The 20,542-nt window shown below is 41.0% G+C and overlaps 1 protein-coding gene across 1 annotated transcript in view; it reads left to right on the top strand.

Moving 5' to 3' along the window:
* Positions 1 to 20,542, top strand: part of PLEKHH2 (pleckstrin homology, MyTH4 and FERM domain containing H2) — a 239,504-nt gene that overhangs the window by 201,388 nt on the left and 17,574 nt on the right. The window contains exons 21-27 of the mRNA XM_089677844.1: positions 940 to 1,037; positions 1,803 to 1,980; positions 2,365 to 2,520; positions 6,784 to 6,881; positions 10,509 to 10,650; positions 18,457 to 18,590; positions 20,168 to 20,297. Coding sequence (XP_089533970.1) covers positions 940 to 1,037; positions 1,803 to 1,980; positions 2,365 to 2,520; positions 6,784 to 6,881; positions 10,509 to 10,650; positions 18,457 to 18,590; positions 20,168 to 20,297 — 936 coding nt within the window. The remainder of the gene's footprint in view (positions 1 to 939; positions 1,038 to 1,802; positions 1,981 to 2,364; positions 2,521 to 6,783; positions 6,882 to 10,508; positions 10,651 to 18,456; positions 18,591 to 20,167; positions 20,298 to 20,542) is intronic.

The raw sequence follows: 20,542 nt of genomic DNA on the forward strand, positions 1-20,542 counted from the left end.
GCAAAGCTGGAAATATACTTTAAAAGGCATCTTATTCCAATAGTTACATATGTTTACGTCTTCCGTCCAACTAGAGTCTAGTCTGAAATGGCACTTCAAACCCCCCAAAAAAATTGCAAGCCTAGCAGGAGGTTAAAGTGTTACTAAACCCAGTACCCTGCATTCACTATATCCAGTCTTCCATTGTACACAGAACATGAAAGTGCAATTATTTAGGTAAATATAAACTGCCAAATACCTTTTCTTATCAGCAGTATTATCAAGATTTAACCAGTGCTCTGCTGGACATTGTGACTTCTATCAATGTCCAGCAGAGCACTGGTTAAATCTTGTAGGTGGAGTTTTCTTTCTGCTCTAGGAGGATGCAAAACCCCTGACCTCTGTCTGGACAGTGCTGATTGCCCCAGTGCTGATCACATGCACTCTCCCAAGGAAAAAAAAACCTCTCTGGCAAGACACACTAAACTGAGTATGTGCAGAATGGCTACGATTCAGTCTGTCTTATCAGGAGATAAGACGTGGACATTTGAACAAGAGGAGGAGCAGAGAAGTCAGGATCAAATGGCCTTTTTACACAATACAGAGGATTAACCCCTTAGGTTCCACAGTGAGTATATCAAGCATGCTTTACTGCATATACAGACTGATTTTCCTGTTGTGGGTTTAGTAACGCTTTAACCAATTCCACCATCATTTTTTCTATTTTTGCATTAGCTTTATACTCATGTAAGATGTCGAAATGAACCATTTCCATTCAGGACGATTTAAAGTGAACATGCTTGTGTATATTAGTCATTGGTTTACTTGTGTGGACACATCAGATAGCAGCTAAACTGACCGACTGACCATGCACTTCTGTCCCTACATTGTAATGCTTGACCATTTGGTGAACTCACCCCCAGTACAATGGCTCTATTGACTCCTGTTTGTGTTATGTAGGGTTGGCAGCTGCTGGCACTGTGTGTTGGGCTCTTCCTTCCGCAGCATCCATACATCTGGCTCCTAAAACTTTTTCTGAAGAAGAATGCTGATATCAGGTATTCTGGCTAAGCATGGACACTGTATATGAACCTGAAGGTCGCTCTGTGAAGCCATTAGGGATGGTTGAATCTGCTTGGGTACAACTTAACAAGGGAACCTAAACTTAAAGCCCATGTGCAGCCAATAAGAAACACACAGAATAATCAGCACAAGGGACATAACTTGCAGCCAGGCCAATGTCCTCCATGACCCCATACCCCCACTTCTGCTGCTGTAATCTTCCGGTGCAGTTGGAGGTAATAGAACTAAGGGGCTGTGGCAGACTTTTATCAAGAGAGCACGACTATGCCCACCTTTTGCACCCAGGTGCTCCATTTATAAAAGCCGTACTACAGCTTCTGTGAATGAAACACAGTCTGTGAATGGAGGGGGCAGACCTATCAATCATCTGCCATCCTCCATTCACAAATTTTGTTTCATTCATAGAAGCTGTCGTAAAGGGTGGGCAGAAAGGGTGGGCACGCTTGATAAGAGCCAATCAACCTTGCTGGTGTCAGGAAAACTTGCCAGAAGTCACTTATACTAATAGCAGAGGAATGAGGCAGCAGAGAGAAATGACACTTAGTGCTCTGAATTTAGACAAGTACACACTATAGAGGGATATGCTTTGGTTGTAAACCTCAGACATGAAATATGAACACTTTAAATTTAGTTTTTAAAACCATAAAACTTTAAATGACTTGTACGTTAGATTTAATACACCTGTGTGTGTCTGTATCTAGTAAGGAAATTAATCTCACAGTGTTCTCTTTCTTACTCAGGACAGAGGCTGGAAAATACGCAATTTACTGTCAGCGTTGTGTAGAAAGGACACAACAAAATGGAGACCGTGAAGCCAAACCTTCCAGGATGGAAATTCTGTCCATTCTGCTCCGAAACCCGTATCACCACTCCTTACCCTTCAGTATTCCTGTGCACTTCATGAACGGCACTTACCAGGTATAACCCGGCACTGCTCCCATATCATAGCTCCCTCTCCTGCCCTCTACCTCCCAATATATAGAATGGGAGAAACAACGTATCCGGAGAAGACTATACATGCTAGTGTTACTGCAAATATATTACATTTTTGTTTATGGGTTTAATACCACCTTAATGCATTACCATGTGCTAAGTTGCAAAAAATGGTGCATGTCCGTATTTTTGGATGTTTTGTTTGTTGCCAGCTCATTCATTTGAATAGGCTGCTTAAACACATTGCAAGGTATTGCACCCTACCAGGACGCCAAGGTGTGAATGGGACTCAATTCTTTCCCCCTTATTGATCGATTACGAATGTGAACCTTCCACGGCAAACCAACTTTCTAACCACCTATATTGCAGGTTGTGGGATTTGACGCATCAACAACAGTTGAAGAGTTTCTTTGCACACTTAACCAAGACCTTGGAATGAGGAAGCCCTCCCAGTCCGGGTTCACCTTGTTCTCGGATGATCCCTCTGGGAAGGATTATGAATATTGCTTACAAGGAAATATTAAGGTAAAAATACACTTTTGCTTGCAGTTGAATGACTTTTCCCGAACTCCAAGTAAGCAGAGATCAGTTATAACCGGGCCCCTCCATGTGCTTTTTCTATTACTCTAATTTTACAGAGGTAGTAAAAAGATTTATTTTATTTAAATTTTTGTTTCAAGGTATTATGTTCAGGACCAAAAAAAGTTGTCATTTTTATATCTCTTAAATGTAAACTATTGCATTTGAAAGGCTCTGTGTGCAGTGCATTGCAATGTCATTAATTACAACTGGCAACCTCAACGCATTGTACAGTAGAGCCCAATGCACTGCTGTGCACCATAATGCCTATACTATGTGTTGAGGTGTGCTGCGTTGTTAAAAACATTCATGCACATTGTTTTATGTGTTGTTGTGTGTTGGTAATCCATTAATAAAGAATGGGCTGCCCTAACACAGTACACGCTAATACATGCCATAACGCATGTTAACATGTATGTATTACCACAACAGAACACTTAAAATGGGCCATCAGACATGAATATAAAGATGTTACAGCACATAAAATGTTTGAAAACACAAAATTCCACAATAAAAACCTGATTTAGACTCAACTTTCCTTTGAGTATTTGTACTTCAAACACAATTGATATAATATGTAACACTTTTATCAAATTTACACGATCCAGTACTTCACCGGGTTGCTGTATATTATGCTTTACTTTGTTAATGCAAAAGTTAAAAATATACAGAGATACAAGGAGACTACACAAAACAAAATTAAAATCAAAAGCACATAAATGCCCCCCTTTCACTCTCTTACTTGAAATAACTCATATATATCTGTGTAGTATTATTGTATCACATATTGCCAGGGGCGGACTGATCATTTGGAAACTCGGGCACTGCCCGAGGGCCCGGGGTCAGTAGGGGGCCCCATGAGATGCCCCTGTTACCTTTTTCATAGACTTTTTTGAGTTTGGGCAAGGACACAGGGGCCCCATGATCCCCTATTGCCCGGGGGCCCCATGAGTTGTTAGTCCGCCCCTGCATATTGCATATATAACATTAACAAGGTGATCCCCAATAAAGTAAAGAACAGATTCAGAATATAATCCTTAAAATAATTAACTTTAAAAAAAAAAACTCTGAGCAAAGCAATAGGCTTGTGGGCTTTTGGCGTATATCCATGAGGAATAGATCCCTGGGAAGATGGATAGTATGTTAGAGTCAGTGGTGTATTTAGTTCTTGTGCTGCCCTAGGCAATACTAAAATTGGCTCCCCCACCACCCCACCCCCCTTCAGCCCCCGCCGCCACCACCCTCCACCAAAACACCCCCTTGTCCCCCCATCTCACCCATAGAGAGAGAGAGTTATTCAAGCACTAAGCTTAACCTCTCCGGAAAGCAGCTGGCCATCCCCAGAGCCAAGCCCAATGTCTTCCTTGTGCGGGAACTTTGCCTACAGCCTCCTCAGATTCCATGGTGCAGTACAGGCAGTGTCTCACTAGGTCCCCAAAATTGCCACCCAAGGTAAACACCTTGTTTGCCTCATGGTAAATACACTGTGGGTTAGAGTTCCATAAAAATAATGGTTCCAATTTGAAAGCTCTCAAATAACACTGGTGGTGCCCCGTTTGTAGACAAAGGGCACGGGGGTCCAGAGGAGGATACATCACACTTTCCTCAGTGATGGGGTTATAACCAATTACTGGGGAAAGTGTGATTTATATGTCATTCTCTCCTGTGGACCACTGTGCCCTTAGTCTACCCTTAGTCTACAAATGGGGCACCACCAGTATTATTTGGGAGCTTTCAAGTTGAAAACCTTATCTTTATGGAACTCTAACATACTGTCCATCTTCCCAGGAATCTGTTCCCATATACGCCAAAGGCCCACAAGCCCATTGCTTTTCTCAAAGTTTTTTTTTTAAACTTAATTATTTTAAGGATTATATGCACAACCTGTTTACTTTATTGGTGATCCCCCAGATTCTGTCCCCCCTATGTGAATGAGCATGGGGTAAATAGTACCCCTACTTCTTCACAAAAAAAGAGTAGTGTAAATAAAGACAGAAGTCAAGTTTTGACAAGTCCTTTATTAAAAAAAAAGGTTTTTAAAAATTAAAGAAAAAAATGTTCCCTGATGTAGATCCATCCTCATCCATTATGAACGTTGCTCCACCAACTCGCCTCCTTGTAATGTCATTGACCCAGCATGTCCTGTCAATGATATCACAATGGAGAGGGGTGACATCAGTGGCAGCTGCAATGCGAAGCTTTCAGTCGGTGGGAGCCAGCATCGGGTGCAGACCTCCTTTTATTTTTTTTTAACTGTGGGTCAGCGGAACAGCGTTATTACGATTGACGATAGATTTATGAAACTATTTTTTTTTGTTATTTTTTAATAAAGGTCAAAAACTGGCTCCTGTCTTTATTTACACTACTCTTTTTTTTTGTAAAGGAGTATGGATACTATGTACCCCATACTCATTCATATAGGGTAGCCAGGATCTGGGGACCCCTGGTTAAAGGGGGCTTCAAGATCCTGATAAGCCCCCCACCAGCAGACTCCCAAAACCACCACCTATGCTTGCGGGGAAGTGGCCCTTGTCCCCATCAACATGGGGACAAGGTGATTTGGAGAGGGGAGCCCCCCTGCTCCAAAGCATCCCCCCCCCTTTGTTGAGGGCATGGTATGCTTCAGGAGCAGGGGGGCACGTGCCCCTCCGCTTCGTTTTCAGACCTGCTGGGCTGCATGCTTGTTTTGGGGTCTGGTATGGACTTTGGGAGGACCCACGCTGAAGGACCTGGTATGGATGGGGGGGGGGGGACCCCCTCGAAAGCTGATGAGTCATCGGTTGTTAAGGATGCGGGGAGCTGTTAAACGCCATCACAAAAACTTAAAAAAGCTGGCTAATATTGAGCCTTTTTTATTGAGTGTTTTTCCATGTTTTTTTAGGCTCCAAGTGTGCATGGAACCTAAGTGTTACATGTTATACCAATTGCGTTTGAGACACAAATACTCAAGGAGTACACAGTTACTACCTTTTGTACCACTAACCCCTCCCTCCTAGATTGTAAGCTCCAAGGATCAGGCCCTCCTAGCCCTCTTTTATTGAACTGTATTGTTGCTGTATTGTCTCCCGTTATATTGTAAAGCGCTGAGCAAACTGTTGACGTGATATAAATCCTGTATAATAATAATAATGAGAGGCTGATTCTAAACCAGGTTTCTATTGTAGAATTTTGTGATGTGATTATACTGGTGACTCCTTCCTATATGGGGTTAGAAATAGAAGGTCACTTATATAGACAGCAATTAGTGTCTATCTTTGTGCTTTAGGGTTTTGATCTTGAGGTTCAAAACAGTTGTGTAACATATATATATATATAAGTAAAGAACCAGCGCCACGGAAATTGTATAAGACAACAGTAAACTGCAAAACCTAGCCTATTAATTTATAGGATATACAAAACCTCAAAAAAATAGGTTGCGCTTAAATACATACAAAAGTGTAACAAAAAATGTAACAAAACAATAAGAAACAATATTTTAAATCAAAATAAAATCCAGCAAAAACGAATAAGTCCAAAAAGTTCAAATAATCAATAATGTCCAAAATAATTAATCACCAATTAAATCCACCACCAAAAATGGTTAAATAGAACTCACTAGAGTAATATGCTGACTGTTGAAAAACCAGCATATAGTACTTGTTACTCTGGGAGCAATAAATAATATGGTGACAGTAACACTGAAGAAATGAGGGATGAACTCCAACAGATGATGTGCTGCAAAGCTGAAAATCCACTCCAAAGGTGATTTAGTATCCAAACTGAGAGATGATCAGACCGTCACTCGAAAGAAAAAAGTGAACAATCATGGTGCAGTATGTTTTAAAAAGCATCAAACTTTAATGAAGAAATGCACTTACAAGCAAGGTGTCCAGACTGACACCAGTATAGACAGCGTGTGTAATGAATACAAGCGACTCAGACCCAGCTAAACATGCACATGCAAAGTGCAAACAGACCAGGAGTGTTCTGAACGTCACATCCAAAGGCACAGCCTTTTGGTGGTGGATTCACTTGGTGATTAATTATTTTGGACATTATTGATTATTTGAACTTTTTGGACTTTTTCGTTTTTGCTGGATTTTATTTTGATTTAAAATATTGTTTCTTATTGTTTTGTTACATTTTTTGTTACACTTTTGTATGTATTTAAGCGCAACCTATTTTTTTGAAGTTGTGTAACAAACTATTTTCCTTTTTTCTTTTTGCCAGATCTGTGACATAATTTCAAAGTGGGAGCAGGCATCTAAAGAGCAGCTGCCTGGGAAATGTGACGGGACTCGGACCGTGAGACTCACCTACAAGAACAGGTGCCTACCTCCTACCATCTTTTCATTGTTACGAAGTGGAAAACAAATGAAACATAGGGGATGATTTACTAAAGGCAAATAGGCTGCGCACAGCACATGACTGGATGAAAGAAATCAGCAGAGCTTCGCCTCATTTAAGAGCTTCCCTTCGGATATAAAGCAACAGCATTTGCAGTGCAGGGTATATTTACCTTTAGTAAATCAGCCCCACAGTCTCTCTTCAAATAGACATTTGCACAAAAGTCTTTCATAAAATACACTGCTGGGTTTAGAGCTTTTCTAAAAATCTGGAGGACATCCATAGTCCATCACTTGCTCCATTGTTCACCAAGCCAGACTCATTGCTGTTTGATATGACTTCATCAAGGTGAAATCTGATTGGTTGCTTGGGGTTAGTACTCTTCATCAAAAACGTAAAAAAAAATTGGGGTAGAATAGGGAAGGTTTAGAACCCTCACCAGTATTTTTTTAGTGTTGTATGTGGCCCCATTAAAGGCTACGTCCACAATTGTGACCATGTTTCTTGTTATACCTATATTTAGGGTGTAACATGAAATATGGTCACATTCCCAAGCCCCCCCCCCCCTCAAACTGCCCCCATCCCCTACTTACCTTACCTTACCTTGGAACGTCCTGTTTTCTTTGGAATTCAATGCACCGATACGTGGTTCCACCTGCACAGCCGCTGCATTCATTCATTCATTCACAGATCCATTCACAGGGATCTTTGATGGGAAGGTTACAAGTTACACTTTAAAGGCTCGTTAAAAACTAGCAGTTGAGGGGTGGTAAAACTCTGCAGTTGAACTGTGATTTTACCTCCAGCCCCCCAACTGCTCCCCCTTTAGCTGCAGAGGCAGTGGCTGGGGGTGTGCATATGCCAACACCTTGATGCTTTGCATGGCAGGAACTATACCCCCTATCATTGTCATCAGGCATAGCTGCCACCAAACGCAAACAATTCCAATTAATAAGGCTGTTCTGCAAGCACCCCACCATTGCATGCAGTGCACATGGTCATGGCATGCTAGTGCAGGTGTCAAGGGGTTAAAGCAGGTGGTGAGGAGGTGATACAACACTTTCTCACCATCTGTGATATGCTCTCCAAAGAGTGATCCAAACCTTGCTGTTCAGAAACTAAAGCAGGTGTGAAGGAGCCCTAAAGAGACTTCATCATTGCCTTGAATGGGCGAGGAGAGAGAGTCACCCCTCAGTCCACTTACTTTGACCTTCACTGCGATACCTCGCTGCTCTGTTCCATCTAGGCCTAATCCTGTGTAATCTCCATGTTGGAGGTTGATGATGTCACCTTCTCCCTCCCTGACCCACCCAGGCCTGAGCATTGTATTATGGGACAAGGTCACATGCACAGAAACATCAAGTATTTTGTATTGACTCCGATGACACAGCAGGGGAGCGCATGGCAGGTGAGCATATGTGGGTTAGAAATGAAGATTTGAAGAGCCGGCAGCTCATCCTCCCAAATGTTTTACTTTATTCTAATGAGTAAAGTGTACAGACAAAAACGGTTTACGCGTTTCGACAATGGCTATGATTAAGGCTTATTGCAGAAACACGTAAGTTATCTGCACACTTTACTTGTTACAATAAAGTAAAACATTCGGGAGGACACGTTTCCGGCTCTTCAAATCTTCATTTCTAAGTTGGACTTGTGTTGGGAGGACACACAGAGCTAGAGCTCCGACAGTCCGCCTCTGTAGGGAATATATATGGGTGTAGTGTTTCTTTTTTTATACGTGGGTTAGGTGGTTGGCAAGTAAATCCCTTTGCCTTGAATGGCAGGACCTGTTTATGTATGTGAGGTCTTGTTCACACATGCAGTGAAGGAAATAGGTATTTGATCCCCTGATGATTTTGAATGTTTGCCCACTCACAAAGAAATGATCAGTCTAAAAATCGAATGGTAGGTGTATTGTAACACTGAGAGACAGAATAGCAACAAAAAATTCAAAAGAAATGCATGTCTAACAAATGATGCACTGATTTGCATGTTCGTGAGAGAAACAAGTATTTGATCCCCTTCACAAAACATAACTTAGTACTTGGTGGCAAATCCCTTGTTGGCAATCACAGAGGTCAGACGTTTCCTGTAGTTGACCACCAGGTTTGCACACATCTCAGGAGGGATTTTGGCCCACTCCTCTTGGCAGATCCTCTCCAAGTCATGAAGGTTTGGTGGCTGATGTTTGGCAACTCGAACTTTCAGCTCCCTCCACAGATTTTCAATTGGATTAAGGTCTAGAGACTGGCTAGGCCACTCCAAGACCTTAATGTGCTTCATCTTGGGCCACTCCTTTGTTGCCTTGTCCGTGTGTTTTGGGTCATTGTCATGCTGGAACACCCATCCACGACCCATTTTCAATGCCTTGGCTGAGAGAAGTAGGTTCTCGCCCAAGATTTGATGGCACATTGCCCTGTCCATCGTTCCTTTGATGCAGTGCAGTTGTCCTGTCCCCTTAGCAGAAAAAAACCCTCAAAGCAGAATGTTTCCACCACCATGTTTGACAGTTGGGATGGTGTTCTTGGGGTCATAGGCAGCATTCCTCCTCCTCCAAACACGGTGAGTTGAGTTGATGCCAAAGAGCTTGATTTTGGTCTCATCTGACCACAACACTTTCAACCAGTCCTCCTCTGCATCATTCAGATGTTCAGTGGCAAACTTCAGATGGGCTTGGACATGTGCTTTGTGATTAGCAGCACTCCCTTTAGGAGACTGCTTCTAATCTCAGCTTGTTACCTGTATGAAAGACACCTGGTAGCCAGAAATCCTGCTGAATGATAGAGGATCAAATACTTATTTCCCTCATGAACATGCACATCAGTGCATAATTTGTTAGACATGCATTTCTTTTGAATTTTTTGTTGCTATTCTGTCTCTCAGTGTTACAATACACCTACTATTCGATTTTTAGACTGATCGTTTCTTTGTGAGTGGGAAAACATTAAAAATCAGCAGGGGATCAAATACTTATTTCCTTCACTGTACACCTAGGCGAGGGCCCTGTTTACAGGTGTTCCATGCATTCCTGTTCAGGCAGTCCCATTCATGTCAAATGGGATGCAGCGGCTGCACAGACACAGCCACTGCTCCCAGTTTGATATCTGTATGGATGTGTGTTCTTGAACTCACACTGTCTGTATTTGGGGCCATGCACCTGTCACATGCAGCTGCTGCATCCCAATTAACTTCAAAGGGACTGCCTGCAGAGAGGTACACAGAGAACCTCTGAACCCTGTACGGGTAAATACGGCCCTTACATGTGCGTATGCTATAGTAGGCCCCGTGTGAACAAGGCTTCATTGTGTCTGTAAGCTTTGAAAAATACAGCAGTAGTATACAGGAGCGAACTGACAACTCATGGGGCCCACGGGCAATAGGGGATCATGGGGCCCCTGTGTCCTTGCCCAAACAAAAAAAAAGCCTATGAAAAAGGTACCAGGGGCATCTCATGGGGCCCCTTACTGACCCCGGGCCCTCGGGCACTGCCCGGGTTTCCAAATGGTCAGTCCGCCACTGGTATATCTCAGTACTGGCTGTACAACCATGGCATTGACCGGCACTGTTCTCTGGGTATGTACCCTGACTTTTCTTATTTTGTATTGCAGGCTGAGTTTTTCGGCGCAGGTGCGAGGGGAGACAGAGAGAGAAAAGCTGCTTTTAATGTACCAGACGAACGATAAAATCATTAATGGTCTCTTTCCAGTCAATAAGGAGCTGGCGCTGGAATTGGCTGCTCTACTCGCCCAGGTAACCTCTGAGAAAGGAATTCCGTATACCTTTTAATGCAATTTCCAAAGCAATTACTTATAATGAAGCATTCGCTAATGTGCAGTACACTATTAACCTGCAATTATACAATTTGAATTCCCTATGTAAAGATGGCTTCCCGAGGAGATTTAACCTTTTCTCCATCTCTTTTGCTCTTTTGCCTTTTCCTGTATATTGCAGGTGGATAGCAGATGTGAAGTCAAGGTATTATTAGTGTATTGTTTTAATGTGTTTGTGTGTTCGGTAATGTGCCTAATGTATGGAATAATGGAGGCAAAGTGGTTTTAAAAGAAATAAACTCAAGCCAGGAAGAGCTCTTACATAAGTGTCTGCTCCCACAGAATGTCACTGGAAACACTGTGAATATTGTACATTCTATAGAGACCTATTATTCTACAGCTGGACAATGGAGCATTGCTTTTCTGGGCCCGGAAATCACTTTAGATATCTGAGTGGCTTAAGTAGCTCTTCATTTTTTATCAAGCTTTTTATAGTGAACTTATTATTTATAAAAAAAAATTTGTCCAGTGAAAGTGAATAAACATGTTCAATGTGCCAAACGTGAAGTCTCTCTTAACCACTTGCCCTCCGGAAGATTTACCCCCCCCCCTTCATGACCAGGCCATTTTTTGCTGTTCGGCACTGCGCTATTTCAACTGGTAATCACGCGGCCATGCAATGCTGTACCCAAACTAAATTTTTGTCCTTTTTTCACACAAATAGAGCTTTCTTTTAGTGGTATTTGATCATCTGTGCGGTTTTTATTTTTTGCGCTATAAACAAAAAAAGACCGAAAATGTTGAAAAAAAAAACGTTTTTCAGTTTTGGTTTTAAAAAATATCCAATAAACTCCAATAAACTCAAAGTTAGTCATAAATTTAGGCCGCAATGTATACATGTCTTTGATAAAAAAAATCCCAATGCATGTATATTAATTGGTTTGTGTGAAAGTTATAGCATCTACAAACTATGGTATATATATTGGAATTTACACAGCTTTTACTTTGTGACTGCCTATCACATTTCTTGAGGTGCAAAAATGCCAGGGCAGTACAAACCCCCCCCAATGACCCCTTTTTGGAAAGTAGACACCTCAAGGATTTTGCAGAGAGGCATGTTGAGTCCATGGAACATTTTATTTTTTGCCACAAATTTTTTGAAAATTACAATTTTTTTTTTTTTACACAAAGTTGTCACTTAAATGATATATTGCTCATGCATGCCATGGGTATATGTGGAGTAACACTCCAAAACACATTCTTCTACTTCTCCTGAGTATGGGGATACCACATGCAAGAGACTTTTTGGGAGCCTAGCTACATACAGGCCCTTAAAATCCAATGACCACCTCCAGGTTTTCAAAGGACATATTTCCTCATATCACTTCCCCACTACCTATCACAGTTTCGGAGGGCCTAAAATGCCAGGATAGTATACAAATCCCCCCCCCCCCCACCCCAAATGTCCCCTTTTTGGAAAGTAGACACCCCCAAGAATTTGGTGAGTATTTTACAGATATTTTTGTCACAGGGTTTTGAAAAGGAAAAGAAGAGAAAAAACACATTTTTGTTTTCTTTCATAGTTTTCCAAAAACATGTGGCAACAAATGAGATCTACAAAATACTCACCATGCCGCTTAGTAAATACCTTGGAGTATCTATTTTCCAAAAAGGGGTCATTTGGAGGGATTGTTTCTACTATCCTGGCATTTCAGAGCCAACATTAGAAGCTTATGCCACACATCACCCTCTCTTGAAGACCAAGCCTTTTCTGACACTTTTTGTTCACATGAAAACACTGGGTTTTTTGCTAGAAAATTACTTTGAACCCCCAAACATTATATATATTTTTTTTTAAAGCAGAGGCCCTAGAGAATAAAACGGTGGGTGTTGAAATTTTGTACGTCACACAGTGTTTGCAAAGCGATTTTTCAAACACAAATCGTATGGGGAAAAATGCACTTTTTAGAATATTAATGCACAAAAATACAATATATTGCCCAATTGGTAGATTAAAATTTAAAAGATGATGTTACGCCGAGTAAATAGATACCAAACATGACATGCTTTAAAATTGTGCATGGCTGTGCAATGGTGACAAATACATACATCTTTAATATTGATAGGCGACGCTTTAAAAGCCTTTACAGGTCAGCAATTTATATTTACACAGGTCTAGTGCTAGAATTACTGCCCTTGATCTGATGTTCACAGCGATACCTCACATACATGGTGCAACCGCTGTTTATATACCGACACGGGATCAACTTTTGCGCATGCAGGTGAGCATGCAGGGGGGTGAGGGCCAATCACAGCTAATCACAACAACACATATGAATTAATCAGTAAAAATGCCTGCTTATAGCAGTGAAATTATTATTATTATTATACAGTATTTATAAAGCGCCAATGGTTTGCTCAGCGCTGTACATTACAAAGGGGGACAGAACATGTGACAGAACAATACCAATACAATGCAAAACATGAGGGGATCGAGGGCCCTGCTCTTTCGAGCTTACAATCTAGAAGGGAGGGGATGGTGGCACAGGAGGAGATAGCTGTGGGGGATGGAGTGGTAGGAGGAGTGGAGAAGGTCGGTCAAGTTAGCAGGGGGTGGGGTAGGCTTCCCTGAAGAGATGGGTTTTCAGGGTGCGCCTAAAGGAGAGGAGAGTATAGTGTTAGTATGATAACATTGTATTGTTCTGGTCACACTGTGTGAAATAAAATTGTAAAAAAAAAAAGAAACGAAAATAATAAAAAAGAAAAAAAAATATTAAAAATGTTTTTGTTTTTTGGGGTTTTTTTTTTCGTACTTGCACCAGTCAGTGTCCCTGAACACCTCCACACCAGTTATATGATGTTGCTGTACTGCACTGGTGACAGCATGTGAAATTTATTTTTACATTTCTTTATTTTCCCAAAAAGTATAACTTCACAAAAATCGCCATACCTTTTACTAAATACCTTGGACTGTTTCCTTTAAAAAAAGGAGTCATTTTGAGGGGTATTTGTACTGTTCTGGCATTTTGAGGATTCAAAAAATGAGATTGGCCATCAGTACATCAGGATTGATCAATTTTCAGATACAGTATACAGGTGAAACTCGAAAAATTTTAATATCGTGCAAAAGTTCATTTATTTCAGTAATGCAACTTAAAAGGTGAAACTAATATATGAGATAGACTCATTACATGCAAAGCAAGATAGTTCAAGCCGTGATTTGTCATCATTGTGATGATTATGGCTTACAGCTCTTGAAAACCCCAAATTCACAATCTCAGAAAATTAGAATATTGTGAAAAGCTTGAACTATCTTGCTTTGCATGTAATGAGTCTGTCTCATATATTAGTTTCACCTTTTAAGTTGTATTACTGAAATAAATGAACTTTTTGCACGATATTCTAATTTTTCGAGTTTCACCTGTATACTATAGTTTGTGGACTCTATAACTTTCCTGCAGACTAAATATTAAACACTGATTTTCACCAAAGAAATGTAATAGAATACAGGCCTATCTTTTTGTAGAACAAATATTTATTTGCAAAATTTTAGAATGAAGAAAAACCCTTTTTTTTCCTCCAAAATTTTCAGTCTTTTTTCATTTATTTAGCACAAAAATAAAACAAAAACCAATAGTGATCAAATACTACCAAAAGAAAAAAATTGTTTGTCTGAAAAACAAATGATAAAAATTACATTTTGGTAGAATGTTGGATGACCGCGCAATTGTCATTCAAAGCGCGACAGTGCTGAAAGCTGAAAATTGGCCTGGGCAGGAAGGGGGTGAAAGTGCCCGGTATTGAAGTGGTTTGGGTGGTGGCGTTCTGTGTTTTCGTTACACTACAAGGATCTTCTGGATGGTGGAAGATGTTTTTCATCTGAATATATATGGACTTTTAATTAAGAGAGATTTCATATTGGCACATTGAACATTGTTTACTCTTTTTTTTTTGTTCTCCACATCATTTTATGATATTGTAAGTCTTTAGGTTTGTGTATATTAAACTTAGTTTGCCAGCAGCCACACGTGTTATCCCAGTGCAGATTCATTAAAATACGTTTATTATTGCTCAGTGAAAGTGCATATACATTTCTTCTGCGTGAATAGGGCAAAGAAACAAATGTTTTTAGGCTGTTTCCTGAGCAGATCGATTGTTTTTCATTGATTTAAAATAGAAAAATACGACATTTAGTCACTAGATGAAGTCAAATATCCTAGGACAGGGGTGTCAAACTAGCGGCCCTCCAGTTGTTGCGAAACTACAAGTCCCATCATGCCTCTGCCTGTGGCAGTCATACTGTACTTCTAACTGTCAAACTTGCAATGCCTTATGGGATTTGTAGTTTGGCAACAGCTGGAGGGCTGCCAGTTTGACACCCGTGTCCTAGGAAAATGACACCTTCTAGAGGCCAAATGCAGTATTACGTTTTAAATTAAACACTCAAACAGCACAGGCAATAGATTAACAAAATTCATTTTGACCCTGGTAAAGATAAAGAGCGCCGTTCCAAGTTGCCGACTTGCAGAAACCCGATGATTCCAATGCTGTCGGGTGTCTGCATTTATTGGGGCTCACCTAGCTCACTAAGACCGACTTTGAAAGGCTATAAGGAGTCACACACCAATACCACAGCCCAGTCACCATGTCACCATGACTAAGCCCGTGGGAGGGTGAAATGTGTCAGAGGGGGGCGGCGTGGGAGAAGATAAGCTGAAGCCAATTTTCTTTACATGCTAACTGGGCTATGCTGTTGGTGTGGGGAACCCAATTGTCTTTCACAGTTAAAGTGTTACTAAACCCACAACAGTAAAATCAGTCTGTATATGCAGTAAAGCATGCTTGTTATACTCACTGTGGAACCTAAGGGGTTAATCCTCTGCATTGTGAAAAACACTGTTTGATCCTTTCTTCTCTGTTCCTCCCCTTTTTCAAGACACCACCTCTTATCTCCTGATAAGACAGACTGAACTGTAGCCATGGGCACATGCTCAGTTTGGTGTATATTGCTGGAGAGGTTTTTTGTTTTTTTTCTTGGGAGAGTGCATGTGATCAGCACAGGGCCAATCAGCACTATCCAGACAGAGGTCAGGGGTTTTGCATCCTCCTAGAGCAGAAAGAAAACTCCACCTACAAGCTTTAGCTAGTGCTTGGCTGGACACTGATAGAAGTCACAAGACTGCTCTAATAGCTGATGGGAAAAAGTATTTAGCAGTTTATATTAACTAAACTAATTGCATTTCCTGTGTATTGTGGGGGACCAGATATAGTGAATGCAGGGTCCTGGCTTTAGTAACACTTTAATACCATTCATTGTTTTGCTTCCATTCAAACACATGAATGCACATACACTTTCACTGGGCGAAAATATATGCATTTTTTAAAGTAAATGCATCCCTTATTGGTTCTCAGCTGGGGGTATGTGAATGCCTGGTTGTACTTTGTGAACTACAAAAAAAGCTCCTTATGGGCTGCATTTGATATTGCTAATCATCAATTCACTCTGCACAAGTAACTGGTGAAGGACGCTTTTGTAAGTTCATAACAACTTTATTTTCTGTCGCTGTTTTTTAAACTTTTCTTTGCTAGTAGATATATGGCCCATCATGGCATCCAACTACAGTATAGATCCATGAAGACCCACCCCACAGTGGGCTTTCTGTGACCCAAAGGATCAGATGGTTTATAGATATCTGACTACTTCATTGTTAGCAGTCACACATTCATACATCTTTCCACTGCTATAGGTGGACCTAAAAGTTCTGTCAAGTTTCAGTAGGTGGCCATTCAGTCCTGTTATGGGGTTCCCAGCTCTTAAGTCCCCTACAATCTTCCCACGAATGCTTGTCGGGCTTATGACCATATGCAGTAACTACTTCTCTCTCCATGATATATTCCTTCCAAACAATCCTGAAGAAGCAGACTGGGTTGTGCGAAACACGGCAGAAATTCCGATCCTAATACTATGTTTGTACTAACAATATTTTCAATTGTTCCTAAAGTGGAACTAAACTGTATCCGAGTACCACAAACTGCTAAAGGCAAACATTTTATTTTTTTAAAAATAACAAATGTTATACTTACCTGCTCTGTGTAGTGGTTTTGCCCAGAGCAGGCCCGATCCTCCTCTTCTTGGGTCCCTCGCCAGCACTCCTGGCTTTTCTCCCCCAGCTTAGTGCCTCCATAGTAAGCTGCTTGCTATGTGGGCACTCATGCATTACAACATAGGGGTGCAGTGCTATATAAATATGATTAAAAGCATATAATAAAGTGCCCATATAAAGTGACAAGAATGCAATTCACATATAATATGATAAGGTGCCGTGTATGTGATGATAAAGAAATATATCACACAACTTTCCTGCTAGGGAGCATGAAACAGTTCAAGGAACAATAGTGACTGATGTGATCAAAATAGTCTCTAAAGGGTGATCCTTGTGTTCCCATATGTTCACTTAGGTGGTGTGTCAGAAGGAATGTTAAAAATGCGCACTCACCAGATGAAAAATCATAATGCGCAGTGTATGATATTGAGCCAGAGGTCCCCCTTAAAAGTTAGTCAGCAGTCTGGTCAGGTCCAAGAGATCTCCTTCCTCTCTGGTAAACTGCCACACAGCTGCCGTCCTCCAGGTATGGGCTCTAGGGTAGTATTGGCTCACAAAGAGCCAAAAAGAATACTGCCCATAGTGTAGTAATTTTCCAGCCAAGAACGTTTATTGCAAATAAAAGTGTCAAACAAAAACAGCATAGGAGCGATCACTGACCATATACAGAAAGTAAGAAGGCCGCCGGACCTCCTCGTGGTCTCGGTGGTGTGACGTCACTGCGTATGGCTCCTCCTCTACGCATTTCGTGCACAAGCACGTATTCATGAGGGGTATGCACATCATGCATGCTCATTCCCGAGCCTCTGCTCTGTGTGTCAATAGAAACATAAAGCTCGGCTCTGCCCCACTCCCTCCTCACTGGCTGTGATTGACAGCAGGGGGAGCCTTTGACTCCTGCTGCTGTGTCTGAGCCAATGAGGAGCAAGAGAGTCAAGAGAACCTCAAAAATAAACGGTCCATGTTTAGGAGATATTTACAGTACCTACAAGTAAGCCTTATTAAAGACTTACCTGTAGGTAAAATATGAAAAAAGGAGTTTACTTACACTTTAACATCATTAAATATAATTAAGCCCTAGGTGACTGAATCCTATATATTTACACTGAGATATTGTTAAATTCCACAGCAGGGATGAGGTTCCTTTTCTTGGCCCCTTATGGTGACTGCAGTGGCATTGATGGACAGCGGTGTATCCAGACAACATCAGTTCTTAGCACCTCTGCATTACCTTTATTTTTCTTTTAAAATATGTCTATGTATGGCATGTTTGTTGAACTCATTAGGACTATGTTAATGTGTATTGTTCTTAAATTATAGAATACATTCATAGTCATGTATTGCATCCCTGAAGAAGAGACGGTCTAATCTCGAAACGCGTTGGCAGTATGTCTGTCAAACTGATCATGTACAGTATTGTGCATGTAATCTCTTGTAACCATGCTTCCTGAAAATAATTGTCATTTTAATACATTTTTTACAATTAAATTATTGTGTTTTTATAGAAAAATCTTTTGTTTTTGATATCTTGGCTCTTTGAGCACTGCTGCCCTTTAAAATCCCACCTCTAGGGGGAAACATTTCTGTCTCATATGTACATCCTAAATGTGAAGTGTAGTACCGGTTCTTAAGAACCTCGTTCCATATTATTATAATGGCATGTACCTCTTCTTCATCTCCAGGTAGAAAGTGGGGATTATGAACGACCCTTTCAGGCCACAGCAGGTCAAGTGAAATCCAGCCAAGCAGTAAAACAAGCACTGGAAAAGTTTTATCCCAAGAGGTATAGAGAGGACTGCACGGAGGAGCAGTTGAGGTGGGTTTGTCTCCATTTGTATGCTGTGATCATGGCTGAAAGAAGTATAATTATGATTTTTGAGGATGGGACAGTGATTGTTGCATGATGTATGACGTTAGAATAGACACCATATAGGTGCCCTAGCAGGCATAGACCATACATGTCTATCATTTTTTTTATTTTGTGTTGTAGTGTTAATTATTATTATTATTATTATTATACTATTATATATTTATATGGCGCCAACAGTTTGTGCAGCACGTTACAACATGAGGGCAGACAGTACAGTTACAATACAATTCAATACAGAAGGAATCAGAGGGCCCTGTTCAGTAGAGCTTCAAATCTAAAAGGGAGGGCCAATAGATACAAAAGGCAATAACTGTGGGGGATGAGCTGATAGAGAAAATAAAAGTAAATTTGTTAGGTGGGAGCAGGAAAAGCCTCTCTGAAGAGATGGGTTTTCAGGGACGATCTAAGAGTAAATAGAATAGGAAATAGGACAGATTGGGGTAGGGAGTTCCATAGGATGGGAGAGGCTCGGAGGAAGTCCTGGAGGCGAGCATCGGAGGAGGTGACATGGGAGCTAGAGAGCTAGGCTAGTGATGTAGCTGGGGGCAGAATTGTGAATGGCTTTTTATGTTGTTGCATCAGAAAAGGAGAATGAACATGCTGCATGTAATATTTTTTATTTATTTCAGGTACTTCTATGGTGCTGTCAATGTATACAGTGCTTTACATATATATTGTACATTCACATCAGTCCCTAACCCTCAAGAGGCAAACAATCTAAGGTCCTTAACCCACATACATACTAGGACAATTTAGACAGGAGCCAATTAACCTACCAGCATGTATTTAGAGAGTGAGAGGAAACTTATACAGGCACAGGGAGAACATGCAAACTCCAGGCAGGTGGTGCTATGGCTGGGATTTGAACCAATGACCCAAGTACTGCAAGGTGGAAGTGCTAACCATTTAGCCGCTGTGCTGCCCCCCTGATCAGTTCATCACTTTGTGTCTGTATGGTGCATTTCTCTTCTCATGTTACTTTGACCTCTTTCCCTTTTCTCTCTCTAAAGAGAACTCAACTATATATGTACACCACAATTTGAAAACGCTATTTAGTCATTTTTAATATGCAAAGCAAACCTCCCCATCCATTCATGCCTCCATGCTTTATTTTGTTGAGAAATCACTTTAAAAAACACCCCTTAGCATTTCTAGCCATGGCCATCTTGAGTAAGAGCAGATGATTCATGTATCATTTACTTCCTGGAATCCATCTGCCCTTAGCTCAGGCAAGCAACTAGGAGGGTGTGCTGAGCCTATCCAGGGTGAAAGAAAAAAAAATGCCCATGAAGACTCCTGGGATGTATGGCATCATTTTGGCCTAGGTCTAAAATCAGGAATCAGAATTCCTATCTACTGATGTTAGTAACCTTAACAAGTCTTGAGAATTTCTTTGAAAGACCTGACACTTTCAAAAGTACAGAATCCCGGAGTCAATGTCTAGCCTTGTCTAGTCCCTTGCTTGCTTTTCCTCTTTACATACAACACACGTTGGATCATTGCTCTGCTATTGTTCCTTTCAGACAGCTTCAGCAGAGACTGGGGTCAAGATGGATGGCACTTCGCGGCCACAGTGCTTCAGACTGTGTGCGGATATACCTTACAGTTGCCAGAAAGTGGACTTTCTTTGGTGCCACCCTTTTCCCAGCAAAAGTAAGAAATGTGCTATACTGCAATGTAAGCCATCGACTCTTATGCATTATATTAATTATTTCAGGTACTTATATAGCGCCATCAATTTACACAGTGCTTTACATATATATTATACATTCACATCAGTCCCTAACCCTCAAGGGGCGTACAATCTAAGGTCCCTAACTCACATTCATACATACACATACTAGGGCCAATTTAGACAGGATCCAATTAACCTACCAGCATGTCTTTAGATTGTGGGA

The sequence above is a fragment of the Staurois parvus genome, unplaced genomic scaffold (genome assembly GCF_062004578.1).
Source record: "Staurois parvus isolate SC_StPar_1 unplaced genomic scaffold, SC_StPar_1.0 ptg000192l, whole genome shotgun sequence".
NCBI classification, from domain to species: Eukaryota; Metazoa; Chordata; class Amphibia; order Anura; family Ranidae; genus Staurois; species Staurois parvus.